Genomic DNA, 25,860 nt, shown 5'->3' on the forward strand with positions numbered 1-25,860 from the left:
ACTTCTATCTCAATCTCAGCCTATACTGTTTCAAAACAACTGGCACTATTTCCCTCTTGTAATTCTACCTTGTATGAACACAACTCTTTCTCTGTCATCAATAGCACTGCCATTCCCCCTCCCTTTCTATCCTCATGAAGCACACCATTCCCTTCCATCTCTACCCCTGTCAGGATGTCATCCTCATCCAACCATGTCTCACTTATTCCAACAATTCTTGGGTGAACATACTCAATTAATGCAACCATTTCATTTGCCTTGTTTCTTACACTTCACTGTTTATTGCATTTGTATACAATAACAGCTCATTTCTGGATCTATAGCAAGTTTCACTATTAGATGCGACTTCTCCATACTTAATACGAGCCATTTTTTTTTCTCCTTATTCATTTTGGAACCTTCAAATATGACTATTTTCTCTTGATTCCAGGTCATCCCCTTCCCTTTTTGCCTACACACACACACACACACACACACATTCTCTTGAAGTATCAACCTTTCTCATGCCGTATTCCTCTGTCCACTCCGAGCCTCCCTGTTTGGCTTGCACACTTGTTTGCTCATTCTCTATACTCATGCTACCCACTTCTTCATTCATAATCACCACTTCAATCTCTCATTTCTTACTCTCATGCTCTTTCACATCACTTCTTACTTGATCAGATTCATTCTCTGCACTCATTTCTCTACCTTCCAGCAGCAGTCTCTCCAGATAATTCACACCAAAACCATTCAAATGCAGTCCATCACTCTTATACAGTTCAATCTGTCCTTCAAACTCATTCCACCCATTAACAAACCGCACTCCTTTCTCCGCAATCATATCATTCACAATCTTCGCTCTCTGCCTCATTTCATCACTGTATACCTGGGGCAACACACTACTACCTTTCCTATCACACTATTATCTTTTATTCTTCTCAACAACCTGTGACAACATATTGTCCCTAATCATAAAAGGTGTGATTGAAGAGAGTTTGACAAAATGCTTTCCTGGTGTGAAAATTAATGATGTTAATGAGGCTACTAGAGCAAAAAACGGTAGGATGAAAGAAATGATCATAGTGGCTGGAATGAATTTGAATTTAATGAATGAATTTAAAAGGAGAAAAGTATAACACAAGAGATGACATGGAAGAATTACTGGAAGCAGCAAAAGAAAAGAGTGAGAGAGTCGAGATAGTGAGTCTGCTGCCACGGTATGACAGAGTAGAGCTGAGGAGGAGGGCTAAAATAGCGAATGACTCAATGTGTAAGTTATGCAGGAGTGGTGTGGAGTTTGAGGATGTGCGGAGTGAGTTTGATAGATGAAAGGATTTATACAAGAAGGATGGTTTGCATTTGGATGAATTTGGTGTTGAGGAAAAAGTGTTGTTGAATGAGGTGAAAATGGATGTGCAGAATCAGGGAAACTAGAGCATTTAGGTGTGTGTGTGGGGGGGTTAAGCTGTTGAGTGGATATGCAGACATTAGTGAGGCAGTTGAGTGTAAGAATGTGTATAATATGCCTAAGTTAGTACCACTGTTAACAAACCAGAATGGGATAGTTAGTATAAAGTGTCTGAGCCTAAGGAACATTTGCACTTTATGTACACTAATGCCAGAAGCATTCGGAACAAGCAGGAGGAATTTTTGGCATTAGTGAGATATGGCTAACAGAAGATGATATAGTTAGTGGGATAGAATGTGAAGGGTATAGTGTGTTCAGAGAGGATAGAGAGAAAAGAATGGGGGGGGGGGGAGTGTTACTGATGATAGCCGATGAATGGCAACCAAAGAGAGTAGAAGTTCAACTGCCAGCCAGTGAAAATAGCACATCTGAGGCTATCTGGTGTGAGATTGAGGCCAGCAGAACAAAATATACAGTTGGATGCTGCTATAGACCAGGGGACGGTCTATAGCAGGCCTGCACAACTTGATTGTCTTTGAGGGCCAAACCCAAGTTGGACCACTGACCAAGGGCCAGATCACTTTGGACCTAGAATCTTAGACTAGTCCACTGCAGCTAAACTTCAGTAAATCTGTTAGTAGGTCTACAGTAAATACTAATTAATATGCATATTTAAATTTTTTAGAGAGTTACAATTAAAATTATAATCAAAATTATTTACAAACAGATATAGCTGCAAAATTTCTCAATAAAAACCACTTAAACATAAACACAAAGTTTACTAATAATTTCACTGAGAATATCACACTTATTCTCAGTGAAATATCAGTGACTGAATGTCACACATTGCATTTCTTTGTTCCACTATTTTATCAAAGTTTGGTGTCATGTTTGAAGTGGCCGTTCTTAATATGGCTTCTAAACTGATATCACTTAAAGATGAACACTGTTTGGTTTTGTTCAAGTTCATGACCGAAAATGTTTGTTCACAAGTATATGTGCTCCCAAACATACAAAATACCTGGTAGGCAGTATCCAACAAACTTTTAAATTTATCCTGATCCAGAATAGAATAAGACTCTTGTAAAGTACTCTCCCTATGCTTGACCCGATAGTTTTCAGAACACTGGAGATCAATAACTTCCATTTGGAGTTCGACAGGAAGATTTCCTGCTTCGACAGAAATGGACCCTCAATCACTTTTATGCAGACTTCATCTTCATTACTCAATGGTATTCTTTACTGAAATTCCTGGCTTAGAAGTGATATGTGCTTCTTATATTTTCCACCCACCATTGAATGATATTCTGATGGAATATTCTGTCGACAAGTTAAGAAATGTGATATACCCCTTAGCAAGTTGATTTTCAAACAAACTTAATTTCATTTTGAATGCCTTGATAAGAGACATTAACTGAAAAACAAACTTATTTTTTCCTTGAAGCTGTAAGTTAAGGTCATTTAAGTGATCCAAAATATCACACAAGAAAAATAAATCTTGATTCCATTCTTCATCCATTATTTCTGGGAATTTTTCCATATCTTCTTGAGATTCCAAAAATTCAACTAGTTCATTTTTTAGAGTGACAAAGCGTGACCAAATTTTACCACGGCTCAACCAACGTACATCAGTGTAGTATGGTAGATCCTCATACTCGGCATCATTTTCTTCTAGAAATACCTGAAACATTCTGTGTTTCAAACCCCGAGCTCGAATATAGTTGGCCAGAGCAAATACTACTTTAATCACATGATCAAACTGCAAAACCTTTGAACATAACACCTGCTGATGAATTAGACAGTGAAATTTTGTCAATGGTTTACCTGCATACTGTTCAATAAATGTTATAGCACCAACATTTTTTCCACACATAGATGGGGCACCATCAGTGCAAACTGCTACTAAATTCTTGAACTTTAAGGATAGTTTTTCGGTTACACACATTTTTACATTTTCTGTGATCTCCTTTCCTGTTGTTCTTCCTTTCATTGAACACAAACCAGCAAGCTCCTCTGACACCTCAAAATTCTTATTATCTTACATATATTAAAAGCTGTGCAGTATCTTTCACATCCGTACTTTCATCCATAGCAAGCGAATAATAGACAAATTCACTAGCTGATTTTTGAGGTTATCGTTAAGATCCTCAGCAATATCAGCCACCCTGCGCTGAACAGTCATACGAGACAAACTGATATTTTCAAAATTATTTTTCTTATCAGGACACAATTCGGAAACGGCAACCATCAGACACTTTTTATCAACTCTCCTTCAGTAAATGATTTGTCAGCACAAACTATTTCTTGTGATATTTTTAAGCTTACCTTTGTGGCAACTTCATTAGCAGATGTCACTTTTTTAAAGGCTTTTTGCTCACTGCTAAGGACTTTCAATAGCTTTGCTGCTTTTATTTGCTTTTCACTTGCATCCAACTTGCCAAGGTTAGGATGTTTCGATTCAAAATTAAATCTCAGATTGTACTCTTTCGGCACAGTGATAGATTCCCGGCAAAACAATGCACACTATTTTGTCCTTAAACAACGTAAAAAAATATTTGTTTGTCCACTCAGGGTTAAATGCTCGATGTTCCGAATCTATTTTATGCTTTTTACTTAAGCTCATTGCATCGAGATTGACAATATTAATTACAAAAAACTAATGATGGAAAAACTCACAATAATGCAGGTTATTATAACAGTTATGTAATGCATTGCTTCAGCTACAACCAACCACTACACTGCCAAAGCCAGTCAAGGCATGGCCAACTTTGTGTAATACGATTCGTTCTCGTTCGCAGACATCAAGTCGTTATCATGAAGATGTAACTTTGAATTTCCCCGCAGCGACACTAGTGCGAACAAAACCTCGAAGCGATTGTAATAATTTATTAAATACGACAGTGGGAATAACTCCAAATGCAATTTATTGTCGAGTTGAAAGAAACATGATTGTGACATTAATCACATGAACGTAAACATGCAAAGTCTTAGCAAAAATTTAATTCAACGCTAGGAAAAAATTTATCTAATTTTATATTCCCCCATATGATTAAATAATTCAATCAGACAGACGGGCCAAAATAAATAGCATTGCTTGCCGTATGTTGTGCAGGCCTGGTTTTATAGCATGATAAGGGATGAAAAGATGATGAAGATAGTATGCATCAGCAAAATAGACTCAATGAGTGGAGGACAGGTAATTATTATGGGGGATTTCAACTATGGAAACACTGATTGGAAGGAGGAGGAGAGAAAACATGGGAGGAAGAAAATGAATTTTATACAGTTAATAAGGAATAATTACCTGAGACAGTATGTAATGGAATATACTAGGGGTTCAAGAGTGCTTGATTTAGTAATTGCATCTGAGAATTTGTCTATAACAAATATTACTACGTTGCCACAACTGGTGAGAGTTGTCATGGCATGTAAAACTGCAAGGGCTGGATATTGAGAGTGCATGGAAAGTGGTAAAGAAGTGTGAGGGATGTAATGGCAGACTGCATACCAAGAGTCAGAGAGTAAATCAAGTGGGAGTAAAATGGATGAACATCATCATCATCAAGCTGGAGCTGCAAAAAAAAGAAACATTTGTGGAGGGAATTTAAGGAGAAAGGTGACCTACAGGTACACAAACAGTACAAGGCACAGGCCAGAAGGATAACTAGTGTGGAGAAAGGCAAAAGTAGATTATGAAAGGAAGTTAGCAATGTAGGCTAAAGAGAATCCCAAACAGTTCTTTTGATATGGCTGCAAGTAAAAGAAAGAATGTATATGGCAGAATGATTTTAAGGAATGCCAATGGTAGGGAGGTAACTGAATCAGTTAAAATAGTAGAATTACTAAATGAACACTTTGCAAGAGTATATCATCCAGGTGGTGATATGGTAGGAACGAGAGAGCCAAAGGCTTATACAGGAACTGAAGTAAATGAAATGGAGGTGCATAGCATATTACAGAACCTTGATATGAATACAGCTGTGGGATTGGATGGTATACTAGCTCGAGTTTTACATGCCCTTGACCATATTGTTTAATCTAAGTCTCAGCTCTGGAAAGAGGGTAAAATAGTTCCATTGCATAAAGGAGGCTCCAACACTGATATAGCAAATTACCACTGATCAGCATATCAGGAGTCATTGTCAAATTGGAGAAGTTGGTCAAGAGCAAAATACAGGAATGGATAGATGGAAATGGGATACTGTATGGGGGGGGGGAAGCATGGTTTTGTGAAGGGTAGGTCATGACTCATTAACTTGCTCACGTTTTATAATACAGTGACAGCTGAGTTGGATAAAGGTAATGGGTTTACAGTGATACTGCTGGCCTTTGACAGGATACCAAATGGACTTCTAATCAGTAAACTGCAGCACATGGAGATGGATAGGAGGGTGGTTGATTGAGAGATATCAGAAAGTAGTTTATTCAGGAGTAGAGAGGAGAAAAAAAGAGGCTTGTGACTAGTGGCATGCTGCAAGGTTCTGTTCTTGGACCACTATTGTTTATTTTGTTCATTAACGATATAGGAAAAGGTCTGAGAGGAACTGTTCAGTTATTTACCGATGATGCAAAGTTGGGTAGAGCAACTGTTAATACAGATGATGTCAAAATTTTGCAGGATGATTTGGATAGATTGGCAAGGAAAAAAAAACTAAAACAAGGTGTTCTTGCTTCAGAAATGCATCTTTTATACAAGTTTCTAAACGAACCAAATGGTCTAAAGTTGAATGATGTCTACGGAACCCATATCATTGTGTATTGGAGAGAAGATTGTTGCTTTCTAAATACCAGAGAAGTCTGGCATTAACCATTTTCTCTAGTATCATACAAAGACAGCTGGTCAGAGAAATGGGTCGATAATTATTTACTTGTGTTGGATCTTTATCTGGTTTTAGGATAGCAATAACAATTGAATTATGCCAAGAATTTGGAAACTCTTCCTCTGCAAGTATTCTATTATATAGTAAGAGAAGGAGATCCATAGAGGATGATGAGAGATGTTTTATCATTTCATAATGGATGTCATCAGGCCATACTGCGCTAGGGTGAGATAGTAGGAGAGCTCTTTTTAGTTCCTCCTTAACAAATGGCTAATTATATGGCTCAAGAACATTGGTAGAAAAATTTAGTCTTTGTTTCTCTTACTGTTCTTTCAGAATTAAAAATTCAGAGGATATGAAGCTGTTGCTGAGATTCTGGCAAAATTTTCTCCCAGAGTGTCTGCAATGGCTTTGGGATCAGCAATGACACTTCCATTATGGTCTATGGTAGACAAACAATGTGTTCTATTATCTGCCTTTCATTTTCTGGATTTTATCCCATACAATTTTTGGACTGGTCATTTGATTAATTAATGTAGTAAATTGGATCCATGATTGTTTTTGACTCTGATGCCTCACATAGCATGCTTGAAAGCTACAAGGTTTCATGTGGTGGGATATCTATGAAATATATCCCATGTTCTATGTTGATCTTTTTTTGGATGTCTGACATTCTGGGTTCCACCAAGGCTTTGGATAGAGTGGAAACCGAGATGATGTTTTTGGGATGGAGGCTGTTGCTGCCTGGACAATGCACTCTGTTACATATTTTACCGTTTCATTGATAGGCGTTTGACTGATGGCATCAGTATTAAATTTTGCAAGATGAAAGAAAGTGTACCAGTCAGCCTGGTCCATTTTCCATATAGGTATCCATGTGGGTGAACATAGTTCCTGTGAAGACATTGTACAGAGAACAGGAAAGTGATCACTTCCATATATGTTCTCTTCAATGTCCCACGTGAGCAGTGGAAGAATGGAAGGGGAGCAGATTGTAAGATCAATTGCAGAATATGAACAGGTTGGCATATGGAAGAAAGTATCGAGTTTAATATTCAAAAGGGAAAGGTTATTATTATCAAGAATTCTTTCAATGATTCAACCTCATCGATTAGTGTTGGCACTACCCCATAGAGTATTGTGACCATTAAAGTCACCCATCAAAAGTGTAGGTTCAGGCATAAGGTTATCAAGATCAATTTCATTTAACTCAGCACTTGGTGGTAAATAAATTGAATATACTGTAATAAGAAATTCCAAGGAGAAGCAAACTGCTACTGCTTCTAGCAAAGTATTAAGTTGGACCCGATGGACACTAGGATAGCTACTCCTCCATGAGTAGGACCACCTCCAGTTCTATCCTTGTGTACAATAGTGAAATTCCTAAAGGTAGAGTCCTCATTGGGTCTTAAGTACGTTTCCTGTAGATCGAAACAGAAAGGTTTGTTTCTGCAACAAAATCTTGATATCATCGATATTCTGGCAAAATCCACGACAGTTCCATTGTACAAATTTTCCTACTGTTTTGGTTTTATAGACTTGTCTGGTTTTTGGGAGGTTGAGGGCTTACCTTTGTCATATTTATATTTATCAACTGTTTTGGGGAAGTATGGATGACCAGTGTCCATCTCTTCCTCAGGTACTGAAGTATCCATTTTTTCTGTGGGAGTATCTGGTGGTTTATCTTAAGTGATATCTTTGCCATATTTTTTTTGACAAGTGGGTTTTCATCGAGTGGCATCATTTTTGAGTTGTCTCTGGTCATGTGATTGATGCACTCAACAGAGAAGTACTCGTGATCATAAGGTGCAGGTATGGTGAAATTATCAGATGGTGGAACAGACAAATGTTTGAGTTGCTACTGTCACTTTCTTAATTGTTACTTTCTCAGCATAAGAGGATCTCAGAGCAGGTGTAATAGTGGCTAGCTTTCTTTTTGCATCCTGGTATGTTATATTTTGCTCTGTTTTCATTCTTTGTATTTCTTTTTCATCTTTCCATTTCTGACATGCACGAGAGTAAGCTGGATGAACTTCCTGACAGTTGACACATTTAGCTTTTTTTGCACAGCAAGATTTGTTATCATGCTCTTTACTACCACATCGAGCACAGGTAGTAGAACACAGGCAGTTTAGACATGTCCTTATCTCTGACATTTAAAGCATCTCAATGGGTTAGGGATGTACATTCTAACAGGCAGCAGAGATACCCTGCTTTTACAGATGTTGGAGGCTTAGGTGTATCAAAAGTAAGGATGATGTTCTTGGTTGGAATTAGGCGAACATATGTATCAGGATGTGACTCAGACCTGTCACTCCTTGATCTTTAAGTTCTGAACATATCTCCAGAATAGGAACATCAAGGAGATCCTATTCTGATATCACTCCTCTACAAAAGTTAAGTGTTTTATGAGGTGTTACTGTAATTTCTTTTCCACCCATTGTTGTTGCTCTCAGTAGTTTCTAAGAATGCTGACACAATGTTTCCACAAGGACATTACCAGAACACAATTTCTTAATAGTTTTGGGAGTTCCTGCCAGTCCTTCTAAACCTTTTTGAATAAAGAAGGGTGACATTTCCCCCCCTACTGATTTTTCACCTCTAGCATGAATGATTAAAAATGTTGGTACATTTATGTTAGCATCATATATCTTTTGTTTCTTACTTCTGTTTCCATATGCTGTATCTATGGTATCAGTACTTGGTTGGGACTTTGTTAGGGCCCCTGAAACATTTGAGGATGAAGATTCATGCTCAAGATGTTTTTGGTTCGGTGCCAGAGCTCCCCACTGCCTGGCAAGCAATGACTGTGCTCAGGAGTGTAACGCCAGGGCTACCCTGGATGCTATACCGAGCACTACTGCAATATATAGAAAGATAATGAAATAAAAATAAAAATAGATGAAAAAATGGCTGAAAAAAATATATAAACCAAGAAGTAAGACTGGGATGCCTTCTGTCTCCAACACTTTTTAATATTTATATTAATGAAATATTAATACAGTGGAAGACCTGAAATAATCTGGGTATAGAAATTTTCTGAAATAACTAATTCAGGTAATAATATCAGATAAGGAAGTTAATTTACAAAGAGCAATATATAATTTAAGCATTATAGTAGAACAGTTTGGAATGAAAATATCCTTATTTAAAACTAAAACAATGGCATTTTATGGACAAACTTCAATTAGAAGTAAAATAATAGAAAGATAAATACTTTCAATTATCTTGGATCTGAAATATATGAAGGAGAAAAAATATATAAAATTAAAAACTTCAGAATTTTTATAGATTATAGGTCTGATAAATAGAACACTCAATTCAAATATTGTACAAAAACAAAACACGTTTGAAAATATGAGGGTTGTTTGAAAAGTTTGGTAAAAAAATAAGTTAAACACATTTTTTTTGGAAAAAATCACCTTTACTTCTCAACATAGTCTCCATTGAGGTCTACAGATTTGGTCCAGCGAGTTCGAATTTTTTCGTCCCATCTAAAAAGTAGGATTTGTCAAATTGTACAAAATAGTCATTGATAGCCTTGATGACATCCTTGTTCGAAGAAAATTTTTTCCCACTGGCATATCAAGATCTGTATGATCAATTAGAAACAAAGGAAGGACAGAGAAAAATTTACCAACTAGCGAAATATAGAAATAAAGCAGCAAAGGACATCTTACATGTGAGGCAGATCAAAGATGCTGAAGGAAGAGTATTATGGAGGGATGTGGACATAAGAAACAGATGGAAAATATACTTTAAGGGACTTTTGAATGAGGAAAATGAAGGACTCACAGAGAAGATGGGCAGCCTTCTGAGGGGATGGTGCAGAACATCAGTAGCGTGGAAGTGACGGAGGCCATGAAGAGGATGAGGAATGAAAAATCGGTGGGCCCTGACAGAATTCCAGTGGAGGCATGGAAAGCACTGGGGGAAGAGGGAATTGACCTGCTGTGGAACCAGTTCATGAAAGTTTGCCAACAGGAAAATATACCCGAGGAATGGAGGGAGTACTCTTGTCCCAACTACAGGGTAAAGGGGATGCACAAGACTGTAAAAATTACAGAGGAATAAAGTTGATGTCCCACACAATGAAAATCCTAGAAAGGGTTCTTGATTGATGAAGGAGGTGCAGATTGCAAAGGAACAATTTGGCTTCATGCCTGGTAGATCAACAACAGATGCTATCTTTGGGTTATGGCAGATGATGGAAAGGTATCGAGAGAAACAAAGGGAGCTACATCTGGCATTTATTGATCTGGAGAAAGCATACGATAGAGTGCCAAGGCAAGAAGTCTGAAGGTGTCTGAGGGAGAAGAAGGTTCCGGAGAAATATGTCAGGTTGGTGCGGGAAATGTACAGAACTGTGAAGACAAGTTCGGACCTGTCTGGGACAGACAGAAAGTTTTCAGGTAACAGTTGGCTTGCATCAAGGGTCAGCATTAAGTCCGTTTCTGTTTAATATTGTGATGGAGGTGGTAACAGAGGAGGTGAGAGAAAGATGCGCCTTGGACAATGTTGTATGCAGATGACATCTTGCTGTGTGCAGATTCAAGAGAACAAGCGGGAACTAAACTGGAAAGATGGAAAAAAGTACTGGGAGAGAGCGGTATGAGACTGAGCAGAAGTAAGACAGAGTATATGTGTTGCACAGTGGGCGGCAGACAGGAGACAGATCTGGAGCTGGAAGGAAATGTCATCAGGAAGGTGAGAGACTTTAGATACTTAGGTTCAACAGTGGAAGAAGATGGAGGAGCTGAGAAGGAAGTGGGATGCAGGATACAAGCGGGTTGGAGGAACCGGAGGGAGATGGCTGGAGTGTTATGCGATAAGAGGGTGCCGATCAATCTGAAAGGCAAAATCTATAGGACAGTAGTCCTATAGATTTTGCCTTTGACATATGTTATAGAAACTGTGTTATAGAATCCAGCTATGACATATGTTATAGAAACTGTGGCCCTGAGGAAAAATAACATCAGCAGGATGGAAGTAGCAGAGATGAGAATGCTTAGGTGGATGTGCAGTGTGACCAGAAAGGATCATCTGAGAATGACTATGTCAGGGGAACAGTGAAAGTTACGAACTTAGGAGCAAAAATACAGGAGGCAAGGTTGAGATGGTTTGGTCATGTGATGAGGAGGGAGGACAAATATGTGAGAAGAAGGGTCATGCAGATGGATGTGCAAGGAAGGCGGAAGCGTGAACGGCCAAAGAAGAGATGGAGGGAGCTGGTAGAAGAGGACTTGAGGATGAAGAACTTGGATGTGGTGACAGCCCAAGACAGGAAGGTGTGGAGGAGACTCATTATCAACAGTGACTCCACTTAAGTGCGGGAAGCTGCAGAAGAAGAAGAAGAAGAAGATTGACGCAACCTTTTAGTGTGCTTTATTCATGAATAATAAAAATAAAGTTCTAAATTTTCCCTTCAACAACAACAACAACAACAACACACACACTGATGTAGATATAATCAGTGTTACTTTTTTTTTTTTTTTTTTTATCAAGTTAGAAACTTTCTTTTCAGAGTCGGTAGGATTTCTGTCAGTTAGATAATACTGTGGTATATCTTAAAAGAATCAACATCTTTCTATTATATTCTGAGGCACCAAGAAATTCTAATCATGTCTTTTTTTTTTGTCTCTTAATGCTCTGCATTCTTCAGCAATAAGATTACTACTTCTGGTAATAAAATATGAGCTACATCAAACATTAGCAACTTCATTGGGTAATTTGCTTATGCTTCAATTCTACTGCTGTTAAAATTTTGATAGCAGTGATTTCTTTAGATGCTATCACAAAGTTAAAAGATTTACTGATAGTTGAATTGCTGATCGAGTAAAGATGTCAGGAAATAAAAAATAAGCTGACTACAATTCCTTCTGTCTGTAGAGAAGATGACTGTTCTTGCCTTTTGTCAATGGTAAAGGAAATCATATTTCATAAAATTGTCCTTATTTTGGTCAAATACATTTTGGTTGAATTATCACATACTGTCAATAAATTGGTCTACAGTTCAAGTATTAAGGAAGGAACAGAGCTCATTTTGGAATTCTAAAATATTTTTAAATAATTATAAATCAATATGGACAATGCAGTTTAGCTCTAAATACTTCTCTAAATACTAAACAAATTTGGATGTTAAAAAAATGCCAAATATCAAGAAAACAGTCATTTTCCATTCAAACCAAGAAAATACACTGGTCACCTATGAATATAAGAGTTCAGTAATGCATTTGAATACTTGCTTGAAATTCATTATTCATATTCAATTTTGATTTGTTACCATATGTTACTGTAGGCAAAATATTTGATTAAAATATTGAATTTTTTTTAAAGCGTTGTGCTGTTAATAAGTCTTATTAACTTGATAGTTACTAAGTTGGAGGAATCAGAAAATAAAACCACTAACTTAGTTTTATAATAGTTCATAATACATCAGATTTATCATTCCAAAACCACTAATATAACAATGTAAGATAGTTGAATGCAAAAATAATACAAGGCACAAATTCTCTATTCTTAAAATTCTCAAATGAAATGAGTAGAAAGACTTATGTGTTGACAGTACATGCCAGTTTATTTAATGGTACTGATTCACCACACAGAATGATAAGAAAATAATTAATATTTATTAATTGATATTTCAAAGTTTGGAGTATGTTTTAAAGTTGCTGCTGATTCCAAAAACAATCTCTCTGACTTATGACTTCTGTGTTGCACTTTTGTTTTCTTAAATTTGATCCTGTGTGAAGAGTATCCAAGGCATGGTCTGCTAGACCCAACTTGCTATAAAGAAGAGTTTGTTCTTAAGTTAAGGGATGAGAGTTGCCAATTTGACATATGGTGCATGGCTGATATTATTATTATTATTGTTCCGGGCAACTCCAAGGAGTCGATAGACTCATCGAGGGAGGCCCTAACATCATGTCAAGAACAACTATTCGACATTCACACAGTATCTATCATACCTTGCCTTGAACTCATTCACGGTCGTAGCACCCACAACAGACTCTGGAAGCTTATTCCACTCATTCACTACTCTCCAAGTAAAAAACCTAGCTCTAACACCCTTGTCAACCACGCTCTTGCCCAGCTTCCATTCATGGGCCCCTAGTCCTCCCACCACCAGTCTGTATTTATAAAGCACTGTATATATGTTTTCAGATATGCCTTGAATGTATCGGATAGTAACAGTTTTGCTGTGGTCTTGTGTAACAGATAATGGAGGGGATTTTTGGGGATCGTTTAGTGTTTTTTTTTCTATGGGAATTATAGCCGTTGGCTAAGAAAGTGTGACATAGGTAAGTGAGTTCTGTGGTAAGAGTTTTGTCATTGGAAAAGATAGCTATGGCTCTGTAAGTTAATGTTTTTAGGATACCATACTGTTGAGCTGGTGATGGTGTGAATGTTTGTGCAAATATCTCTTTGTACGAGGTGGTCTGAAAAGTTCTCGGCCTTGACCAGAGATGGCAACACTATTGGCAAATTTTTTTTTTTTTTCTAAGTTGGTATATTTGTCATAAGCATCCATATGAAATTGCAAGTCATTCTATGAAGTAGTTTTTTTATACAGCTGTCTGAAGCAAAAGTGTTCTCTGTATCCCTTAAAATGGACAAAATCGAGTATTGTGCAGTTATAAAATTCTTCGTGAAAGAAGGTTTAACGGCAAAAGAAATTCATTCGAAGTTCATAAAAGTTTATGGGCATTCTTCTCCTTCATTTTTGATAATTAAGAAATGGGCTGCAAGTTTAAATGTGGCCATACCAGCCTTGAAGATGATCCAAGTGTGAAGGACATCCAAAAAAAAAAAAAGTGTAACACCACCAGAAATCATTGATCAAGTGCGTGAAACTGCTGAGACTACAGGCATTTCAAAAGAACGTGTAGGATATATTTACATGAAGAATTGCAAATAAAAAGGCTTTGGGCAAGATGGGTGCCGCACTTGCTCACAGCAGATCAAAACGCACTAGCATGAAAATCTCTGAAGAGTGCTTGGAGTGGTTTAACAAGAATAAAACTGATTTTGTGAATGGATTTATTACTAAGAATGAGACTTGGATTCACCATTACATATCAGAATCCAAACAGCAGTTAAAACAGAGGACAGAAGCCAGTTGTTCAGCACCAAAGAAGACAAAGTCGATTCCATCAGCAGGAAAGGTCATGGTATCGGTGTTTTGGGATGCTAAAGGCATTTTGTTTATTAATTATCTTGAAAAGGGTAAAACAATAAAAAGGGAATATCATTCTGATCTTTTAACCAGACTAGACGAAAAAATTCATGAGAAAAGACCCAGTTTGCAGAAGAAAAAAATCACCTTTCATCAGGGTAATGTACCTACCCATAAAGGTGTTTTGGCAATAGGAAAATCAAGGGATCTGCACTATGAATTGTTGGAACATCCACCCTATTCTCCAGATTTGGCTCCCACTGACTTCTATCTCTTCCCAAAACTAAAACTCTTCCTCACTGGTCAGCGTTTTTCTTCGAATCAAGATGTGATTGCAGCTATAGAGGAAGAATTTTGCATATCTTGCTAAGAACCACTACAGGAATGGGATAATGGTGCTTGAGCATCACTGGTATTAGTCTTAAGGGAGATTATGCTGAAAAATAAAAATAATTTTGAAATTATAAATTTGTGTTTTCATTGTTAGGCCGAGAACTTTTCAGACTACCCTCGTATGTGCGGGTTTTCTATAAACAGAAAAAGATAATGAGCCATCCGGAAGCAATGTAATTAAGCATCTAGGAAAGACAGACATTCATTAGTTTCTGTTCCATTGTAAAGTGGATTTTAGGGTGTTGGCTATTTAAATGCACTACAAATGTATCCAATGTGGCCAAATAGCAAAACAGCACAAACATGAACATAGCACAACAAACCATTAGTTTGAGAGTGGAACACTTAGAAGACCTATTCATAGATAGGTCTTCTAAGTGTTCTACGTAGAAATTGGCTAAAGTAGGATCATGTATGATTTGGTATGTAGACTGATCTTGTAAAAGTATGTGCATTTTTCATATTATGCTAAATTCATCACCACAGTTGCATTACCTTTGACTGCTTTAGTTATTACAATATTGATATTACTGTATGGCTCTCTTAAAGCACTAATTTCTCTCTTTTTTTTTTTGGCATATTGTTTTTGGGAGATTTGGATCAAACTAACTCAAAGTAGTAAAGTTTGCAAATTAATTGAAGAAAGGCACTTGCTGGCCAAAAGGAACGGTTAACAAACTCGAGCCTTTTCGTGTTAAAACACCAAGAATATGTGGAGCACCAAAAATTCACAAACAAGATATACCAGTACGGTGTATCTTGTTTGTGAATTATTTGCTGAGATTGTAGGAATCTCAACTGAACGGGTGTATAAAATCCGGCATGAAAAATCTGTGTGCACGATGGGTGCCGAGATTGTTGACTGTCGATCAAAAACACATGCGAAAAGATATTTTAATGCAGTGTTTGCCGTTGTTTAATCGCAATTTGCAGGATTTTTTGCATCGATTCGTGACTGTAGACGAAACTTGGATCCACCACTACACACCTGAGTCCAAGCAGCAGTCAAAACAGTGGATAATGCCCAGTGAAAGAGCACCGAAAAAAAGCAAAGACCGTTTTGTCAGCTGGGAAGGTGATAGCCACTGTTGGGATTCCCAAGGAATTATCATTATAGACTATTTGGAAAAGCATAAGACAATAACAGGAGTCTATTATGCATCATTGTTGGTCTGTTTAAAAGAAGAACCGAAGAAAAAATGGAAATGATTGGCACACAAAAAAGTGCTCTTTCATCAAGACAATGCACAGTCTCCCACACATTTTGCATTGCGGCCGTCGCAATGGCAAAATTGCACGAATTGAGGTTCAAATTGGTTCTACATCCACCATATTCTCCAGACTTGGCCCCACATGACTTCTTCTTGTTCTTAAAAACTTAAAAATTTGGCTCAATGGGAAAAAAATTTTCTTTTCGAATAGGGATGTCATCAAGCTGTCAATGACTATTTTGCACAATTTGACAAATCCTACTTTTTAGATGGGATGAAAAAATTGGAAACTCGCTGGACCAAATGCGTAAACCTCAATGGAGACTATGTTGAGAAGTAAAGGTGACTTTTTCCAAAAATATGCATTTAACTTATTTTTTTACCAAACTTTTCAACCCCCCCCCCAAATAATTCTTCCTCCTTTGTTAAAAATTCTGTTCATCTAAAAAAGTATATTAAAAACGATATCCTAAAAAATTCAGACATAATGATTAGTTTTGATGTTACTTCACTATTTACCAATGTACTGTCAACTGAAACCCGTACATGCAGATTATTTAGCATGGAAAGGGAAGATATATAAACAACTAGATAGGTCAGCAATGTCCCCCCTAGCCAATTTCTATATAGAACACTTAGAAGACCTATCTATGAATACAGCCACTCTCAAATCAGTGGTTTGTTGTGCTATGTTGATGATGTGTTTGCTATTTGGCCACATGGTCCAGACCCATTGGATACATTTTTAGTGCATTTAAATAGCCAAAATGCTGTAATCCACTTTACAATGGAACAGGCTAATGACTGTCTGTCCTTCCTAGATACACTAATCACATGGCTTCCTGATGGCTCGTCATCTTTTTCTGTTTATAGAACACTCACACAGATATTTACTACTAATTGATATTTGTTTATATTTACATACTAAGGGAGATACTAAGACAAGGAGTGATGAGAGCTTGGTCTACCTTTACCACGAGTTGCATCAGTCCTGAAGATACTTCAGGCGCAAACTTTGTTTGCTTACACTTGGATAAAGGATTAAACTAAATTTATTATGGTCTAACCAAGTGGGAAAAAAACTTCCAACATCTTTCTCTAAATCCAGAGTAATTTAATAATAAGGTGAGACATCTTTTGGCAACTTATATAGGTAAAGATGACTTCTCCATTGCTTCCACCTTGGTATCACCACCTCTGGATCTGGCTCCCACTGACAAGACCTCAATAAAGGTCAAAACCGGTCTAGGTAGTGACCCTTTCCTTAATGCATAGCATTATACATGTTCGCAAGGAGATGTGCTTTGCATTATGGGAGATACTGAGACAAGGAGTGATGAGAGCTTGGTCCGCCTTTACCATAAGTTGCCTCAGTCCTGAAGATACTTTAGGAGCAAACTTTGTTTGTTGACACTTGGATAAAGGATTAAACTAAATTTATATTTGTTTACTCTCACTTTATCCAACAACGGATGGCTCCAATTAAGACTTTAGTTGCTTGTGTTGATTGATACTGTTACAATTTTTTTTTTAAATTAGTCCCATAGTTATACCAAATTGTTCAGTGTACTGTGAGAAACTGTTCTTGTGCTCTGAAGATGCTGGATATAATACCAGGGAAATATCAGCTAATAAGTTAATAAATATTAATTATTTTCTTATCATTCTGTGTTGTGAATCATTACCATTAAATAAACTAGCACATATTCTTAAAGTTATTCTACTCCACTCTTTTTAATTTATTGTATCTGTGTTCATATCAATGTTCATTGCATTCATGTTATTTCTTTGTACCATTTCCCTGTAACCTTGATGAAGCCACCAGTAATTTAGGTATTATTTAGGTATCCAGTTGTGTAAAATTTTTATTAATCTGTTATAAAACTAAAGTTAGAATGAGTTATAAATATTACATTATATTAATAGAAGAGTAATTTTTTCCTTACTCCAACTTTGTTGTAAGCTCGCACTTGAAAGAAATATAACCTGCCAGGCAAAAGGCCAGCAATAACGCAATCTGTGTCTTGTCCTCGGTAGGCTTGACGTGAAGTACCATCCGCATTTATCATTTCAATTTCGAATTCTGATATTGGTGCACCACCATCAATTTCAGGATGTGCTGCAAAATGTCCACATTTAAATTATAAATATTAGTAAATCTGTTATCAGAATAAATTGATCCAGATGCTATTAATTAGATCATAAAAGACATGAAGATAGGAATAAGTGATATACCTTGGTATCTGGTGTTATCACTTAGAGGAAAATTTTAGGAAGAGAAGAGTGATTTTAAAGAATAGAAGGTTTAGTGCAGCAAGAAATAAGCCAGAAAGAGGAAGAACCATTCCTGATAAAAGTGGACTTTTACTTTTTTGCAGATTAGAGGAGACATGGAGAGAAAGGTCTCTTACTTTCATATTGTGGCCATTGCTGGATTTGGGAAATTTGCTTAGGAAGGGATTGTAATAAAATACATTTCTCCAAATAATAATAAATGCCTTTATGCACTATAGCACAAAAGTAAAAGAATGAGTGATCTTCCCTTCTCTCCATTTCTGTTGGATCTGATGTAGATAAACAAATAAAAAGTTAAATATCCACTTTTAGAAGATATAATTTCCCTTCTTTTTCACACTGCCTACTATATTAGTACCTTCTTAATGAAATCATCTTTTACCTAGGTTGAATCTTTTTCTTCAACTAAATACTCCAACAAACAGTGTTTTGGTTTTATTGAGAAATTTCTGGATTCCAAACATTGTAACCTGGAATCTCCTCTACAAAAGCAAGTCTTTTTGTACCTTATTTCCTTTAATTTCAATATTAGGGAAGACTCTGATAACATATCTTAATTTAAAACCTTTACTCAGAGCAATGATGAGACTATTCATCCAAAAACTTAACTATCTGTATACCAAAAGGTGTGATATTATTCATCATCATAATAGCAACATCATCATTATCATGCTTGTTAAGGATTTAGGCCTAGAGTGGCCTGTTCTGGCCTTAGAAGTCATTGCTGAACCTCTCAAGAGGATGTTCTGGTTTTCTTTATCCTAGTGGTTTATAATTTAAGGCTTGTTTTGGTAATCTTTCTGTTTTGATTCTTTCAATTCCTGATTCCTGGTTTAAATCTTACATAATTTCTTCATTTCTTTTGTGATCAAATAGCGTATACTTTGCAGTTTTTCTCATAAACTTCATTTCAGCTGTTATTAATCTTTGTTTGTCTTTTTTGTTTTATTGTCCAGATTTCACTTCCATAATAGCAATATGACTTAAATAAGCACTAACATCCTGCCATTTTAGCTGATATCTTTTACTTGTTCTAGTTTTCCAATGTGGGATATATCTGATGTTTTCAATGATTCTGCTATTTTAAAACAGTCTTTTTATTAAGAATTTTCATGTTATATCTATTATGGCAGTTCACCAAGATTAGATGGACGGGTAATATTTTCTATAAATCCCTTAAAAAAATCTCCTAGTACAGAGTAGTCATCAATGAAGGTGAACTTATGCCTTCATACAACTAGGGATCATAACTCTAATCACAAAGCTAAACACTGAAACATTGCAAGTCAGCATCTAAAATCCTATTTCCTTACAAAATACTAGCTAAAATAATTGTAAACAGAATAAACCAAACACTGAAAACAATAATCTACCCAAACCAAACCCATGCTCTTCCAGGTAGATATATTTTTTTCAGTCAACCAACTTACTGAAATATATTATACAATACACACAAAAAGAAAAAATAAATGCAATGCTGGTCTCCCTTGCCCCTAATAGCAACTCTAACAGCACACAATTATAGCCCTCACTTCCTAAGAATGACAAATTGCCTCTGCAATAAGATAACCAGTAAAATCTGTAATAATGGCAACCTGTCTGATAATATTCATATTCACAAGGTGTGAAACAAGGTTGCCCTGCTTTAGCAGCTTGATGTGTACTTCTTAGAAAATTGATTGAAATTCTTGCAAAAATGATCAGGAAGAATAAAGACATCAAAGGCCTCAAAATTCTAATAAAGAAAGAAACAAGAGTAATGATGTTCCTGTATCATAACAACCAGTCCCTATTCCAGACAACACAATAGTACAACAGAATAACTGGATCACTGATAAATGAATCAAAAACAAAAATAAGAGCTTTAGAAGATGGCACCACACTGCAGTCACCACCAATTAAAATACTAGGAATCCTTTCAATCATTTTGGCCTACTAGAAAATGAAGAAGAAATTATTGAAATCATCATCTGCATAAAAGAAATCTGGCAAACTGGAAATCTGTCACTAGAAAAGCACAATTATTAAACAATTAATTATCATTGTAATAAAATACTAAAACTCCCTTTCCTATCTCTCTCTTCTTCTCTTCCGTCTAAGATGGGTTGAGTCTTCTCTTGAGTAGGATCTTCCAGTCTTCTCTATTCCTTGCTGTTTGAAAAAGTTCCTTATATGTTCTGCATCCCGAGATGTTCTTTATTAATTTAAGCCAGGTAATTCTTGGTCTTCCAGGTCTTCTTTTTTCAGTTGGAAAAGTACTGATTAGGACGTTAGGAAGTCTGTCTGCATCCATGCGTACAGTGTGTCCAAACCATCTCAGTTGTTGTTTTCTAATTTTATCTATTATTGTCTTTTTATACAATAGTTCTTGTCTGACTGTGATGTTTGTTTTCTTTTCTATCCAACTTGTTCTATTTATTTTTCTTAAGCATTTCATTTCAAATGCCAGCAGTTTTTTCTCCTCTCTTTTTTTAACTCTTCACGCTTCTGCTCCATAGATGACTGTTGGTATAATTATTGCTTCATATAATTTGATTTTGGCTTGTTTAGATATCTTGTTTGTTTTCCAGATTTTCTGTAATTTTCCCATGGTGGTCCATCCTATCGCTATTCTGTGTTAGATTGTTTTGAGTTCATCTATTGTTTCTGTTAGTTTTGATCCAAGGTATATGAAGTTGTCTACTTGTTCTAATTGTTCTCCGTTTAGGGTGGCTGAGATGGTAGTTCTGTTCCTCCCTATTTTCATCACTTTTGTCTTTTGTATATTTATTGTCATGTCATATGTTTTACAGGTTTCAATTTAGCTTGTTGATCAACTTTTGTAGTTCATTTGGGGTTGTTGCAAGAAGGACGAGATCATCTGCATATTTGATATTATTTATGTTTAAACTGTTGACATTGATTCCAGGCTCATTGTCTATTGCTTTCTTTACAACGAGCCTGGAATCAATGTCAACAGTTTAAACATAAATAATATCAAATATGCAGATGATCTCGTCCTTAATGCAAGTAATGCAAGGATGCCCATTATCCCCATGTTGAATAGGCATGGGGATAATGGGCATCCTTGCATTACTCCTTTTTGGATCTCTATGGGTTCTGTTGTGTGTCCTTTTTAATTATTGCATTTGTCTTAGAGTAATATTTTATCAGAAACTGTATTATATATTTGTCTATTGCTTTTTCTAGTAGAATTTTGAGAAGGATTTCTCTGTTGATGTTATCGAAAGCTTGTTTAAAGTCCACAAAACAACAATATAGTTCTTTATGGTCTTCCCAACTGAGTTCTGCTAGTTGGTGCAATGTGAAAATTTGGTCTATTGTTGAATAGTTTCCTCGGAAACTAGCTTGTTCTATGCCTATCATTTCTTCGTGTTTTTTAATCTATTTTGTATAATTCTTATGAATATTTTATAGGTGTGAGGGAGTAAATTGATTGGTCTGTAATTTCTGCAGTCTCTTTTGTCTCCTTTCTTGTATATTGGGATGATCTTTCCAGGTCTCCAGTCATCTGGGATCTCTCCTGTTTGTAGTATTTTATTGAATAGGGTTGTTAAATATTCTATTGATATGCTGCCTCCATATGACCACAGTTCAGTAGGGATAGTATCAATGCCTGGTGCTTTATTGTTTTTCATCTGTTTTATTGTGTATCTAACTTCTTGTTGTAAAATTTTTGGGTGATCATTATTTTCTTCTATTGTTGGCATTGTAGTTTTGTTTCCTTGGTGGAAGATAGTCTTAAAATGGTTTGACCAGATTTTTCTTATATATTCAATATTCCTGGTTTCAGTCATCTTGTTGCTCATCATTGTTACTGCTTTTGCTGAGAATTCCTTTGTAATTTCTCTTACAGTATCATGGAAGACTTTTAGGTTGTTTTGTTGGTATGCTTCTTGGCATTTCTTAGCTTTTTCTTCTAACCATTTTTCTTTGGCTTTTTTGCATAGGTTATCAACCTATGCAAAACCTTTCCTATCAGCAAAGTATAAATAAAGAGAATAGAATACATCATATACACTTTCTTCTCAAATAACCAAAGGTAAACAAAAATAAGTTAGCACTAAAGAAAGAACAAGGAGGTATAAACATCCCAAGAATATCAGAGATGTTATCTTCTGAAAAAAAATGCAATAAATTATAAAGCTCTCAGAAATTGAAGGCCCCTCCAGGGCAATGTGTCAGTACTGACTAGTTGTGAGGTACAAAGCCTTTACTGGATAAAACAGAGAGGAAAGAAAGCAAAGCAGAATACCACAAAAACATTTGGACAGGTAAAAAAGGTAATAAAAGAGATGAATATACCATAAAAGAAGAAATAATACAAGCACTGTAAACCATTAAACACATTTCCACAAAAAACAGAGAAAATGGAAAAACTGCTATTTCAATTACACTTATCCCTCAGACACATACAATTTCAACTTGAAACACTACATGAAATGAAAACAAAGTTCAAAAATGGAAAACACTTGACATTGTAAATTGTGACTTCTGGTCAAGAAAACCAAAGCCCTATATCCATTAAATGAATTCAAATACACTCATGCAAAATCCTCATGCATCCTATCTTGAACACCACGGATCATTGAGTCCAAATACATTATAAGAGGTATAATGTATGGGGACTCAATGATCCGTGGTGTTCAAGATAGGATGCGTGTTTGCCAGGAGGAACGATAGAAAGGGTAGCTTTGCCAGTTAAGAGAGGTGAAAGGGTGGATGAGATGATTGTGATGGTGGGAACAAATGACTTGAGTGGTGGTGTAAATAGGGCAGCGAGAGATATGAGATTCTTGCTCGAGGTGGTACGAAAGAAGACAGAGAGAGAGGAAAGATAGTGTGTGTGTTGCCTAGGTATGATAATGACAAACTGAGCAGAAGAGCGGTAATATTGAATGACATAATAGCTAGAATTTGTGACAAGAGAGGACTGGAATATGTGGATGCTTGGAGTGCATTTGAGGACAGAGAGGAATTGTATGCAAGAGACCACTTACATTTGAATAAGGAAGGACGTAGGCATCTGGAGAGATTGCTGTTGGTGGCGCAGATAGCATCAGCCTGGCCAAAAATTATTGGGATCACTGAGACGTGGTTGACAGAAGAGGATATAATAACAGGAATAGAAGTCGCTGGGTACAGCATTTTTCGGCAGGACAGGAAGGAAAAGGGTGGTGGTGGAGTACTGCTTATGATAAGTGACGACCTATGTCCTCTAAGAGTGGAGACTTTGGAAGGCAGTGACAATAATGATTTTGAAAGCATATGGTGTGAGGTAGAGGTGGGCAAGACAGGATATTTAGTGGGGTGTTGCTACAGACCCAGGAGTACAGAGGGTGGGGACCAGGAAATGTTTAGACAGTTGAGTTTGGCAAGTGCAAGAAGAATGATTGTTATGGGAGATTTTAACTACAGTAGTATAAACTGGGGAGAGGAAGATGCATGTAGCAATAAGGGAATGGAATTTCTAGAATTCTTGAGGGACAAATATCTTAGGAAACATGTAATAGAGGGAACAGGAGGTTCAAGAGTTTTGGATTTGGTTATAGCATCAGAAGAGTTGATAATAACTGAGATGCCATCTCTCCCACCAGTTGGAGAGAGTGACCATATGGTTTTGACTTGGAAAATGAATAGACATGCAGGAGTATAAAGAGATGGGAACGTATGTGGAATTATAAGGCAAGTGATTATAATAGTCTAAGACATCAACTTGGGGAAGTTTGATGGAGGGAGGAATTGGAAGGCCGGGATATCATTAGTGCGTGGGAAATTATGAAAGGATATTTGTTAGCAGCAATGGTAAGTTGTATACCACGAGTGAACAAGAGGACACAATTTGGAGTAAAGTGGATGACAAACAATATTAAACAGGACTTGCATGCGAAAAAGAGGCTGTGGAAGAGATAAGGAGAAAGGAGAAGAGAAGATGCATGAAGAGTATAAGACACAGGCCAGAAGAGTGACTAGTATGGTAAGGAAGACAAAACTAAAATATGAGAGGAGATTAGTCCTAAGATCCAAAGAAAATCCTAGGGAATTTTTTAGATATGTGGCCAGTAGGAGGAGAAATGACTGTGGAAGAATGATATTGTGGGATAAAAATGGGAATAGAGTGACTGATGCAGAGGACATAGTAGAATTGTTCAATGAGCACTTTATTGGAGTATTTCATCCTGGAGGAGTCAGTTTTAATGCTAGAGGGATAGGGCAGGTTCAAGGTTTAGAGGTACAGGAGGAGAGTGTGTTTCAAATACTGAGTACTCTGGATGTCAGTAAAGCTATGGGACTGGATAGTATTTCACCATGGGTTTTGAGAGAATGTGCTAGGGAACTGACAGTGCCTTTGACCTGGCTTTTCAATGAAAGTCTGGCTGCTGGAAAGGTGCCCATGGAATGGAAAGAAGGTAAGATAGTGCCATTGCATAAGGGCAGTAGCAGACTGGAAGTGTTTAATTATAGACCAGTTTGTGTGTCATCGGTAGTTAGTAAGATCTTGGAGAAAGTAGTGAAGGACCGTATACAACATTACCCTCATCTGCCCAATGCTGTATACGGTCCTTCACTACTTTCTCCAAGATCTTACTAACTACCGATGACACACAAACTGGTCTATAATTAAACATTCATTTATCTGTGAGAGTCAACATGGATTTGTGAAGGGGACGCTCTTGTTTTAGCAATATGCTAACCTTTTATGATAAAGTTACAAGAACATTAGATGAGGGAAAGGCATATACTGCCATTTTCTTAGACTTGGTGAAGGCATTTGACAGGGTGCCACATGATAAGCTGATATTTAAGTTGCAGCACATGGGTCTGGATGTCAGATTAGTCAACTGGATTCAGGATTGGCTGTCCGATAGGTATCACAGAGTTGTGTATGGTGGGCAGCTTCAAGGAAGCGGAGGGTTACAAGTGGGGTCCCACAGGGCTCAGTACTGGGACCTATATTGTTTAACCTTTATATCAATGAAATTGTCAGTGGATTGCAAGGGGATATTCAGTTGTTTGCGGATGATGCGAAGCTGGGAAGGATTATTAGTAATAGTGCAGATGCGGCAGCCCTGCAAGAGGATTTGAATAAGCTAGATAGATGGGCAAGTGAATGGGGGTATCAGTTTAATGCAGCAAAATGTAAGGTCTTGAGGTTTGGGAAACATTGATGGGATGCTGCATACTCTATGGGAGGAGTTATACTGGAGGAAGTAGGGTAGACAAGAGATCTGGGGTTGATGATTGATAGAAACCTGAAATTTAGGGGACATATTGCAAAGGTGCCGAAGGTAACACAGAGGATTGCTGCAATAATGAGAAGGACACTGACATGCAGAGATAAAAGAGTTATCATTCCGTTGTATAAGATCCTGATCAGACCACACTTGGACTATTCTTCTCAGATTTCATCCCCAGGATTTGAAGGGGATAAATTAACTGTGGAAAGGGTACAAAGGCAGAAAACAAAGATGGTTTCAGGACTGTACAATGATAGTTATGAGGATCGGCTGAGGGAATGTGGACTGCAGAGTTTGGTGGATAGAAGAAGGAGAGGTGATATGATTGAGACTTTTA

The 25,860-nt window shown here is 36.9% G+C and overlaps 1 protein-coding gene across 3 annotated transcripts in view; it reads right to left on the reverse strand.

Annotated features, from left to right (window-relative positions):
* The window catches only part of LOC150093092 (fibronectin type-III domain-containing protein 3A-like), a 557,362-nt gene that overhangs the window by 100,756 nt on the left and 430,746 nt on the right, over positions 1 to 25,860 (reverse strand). For all 3 annotated transcript variants that reach the window (XM_090414067.1, XM_090414066.1, XM_090414069.1), the window contains one exon: positions 17,937 to 18,109. In XM_090414067.1, coding sequence (XP_090270193.1) covers positions 17,937 to 18,109 — 173 coding nt within the window. The remainder of the gene's footprint in view (positions 1 to 17,936; positions 18,110 to 25,860) is intronic.

This window comes from Typopeltis vanoorti, chromosome 24, assembly GCF_054136105.1.
Source record: "Typopeltis vanoorti isolate ZY-2024b chromosome 24, IOZ_Tvanoo_1.0, whole genome shotgun sequence".
Classification (NCBI taxonomy): domain Eukaryota; kingdom Metazoa; phylum Arthropoda; class Arachnida; order Uropygi; family Thelyphonidae; genus Typopeltis; species Typopeltis vanoorti.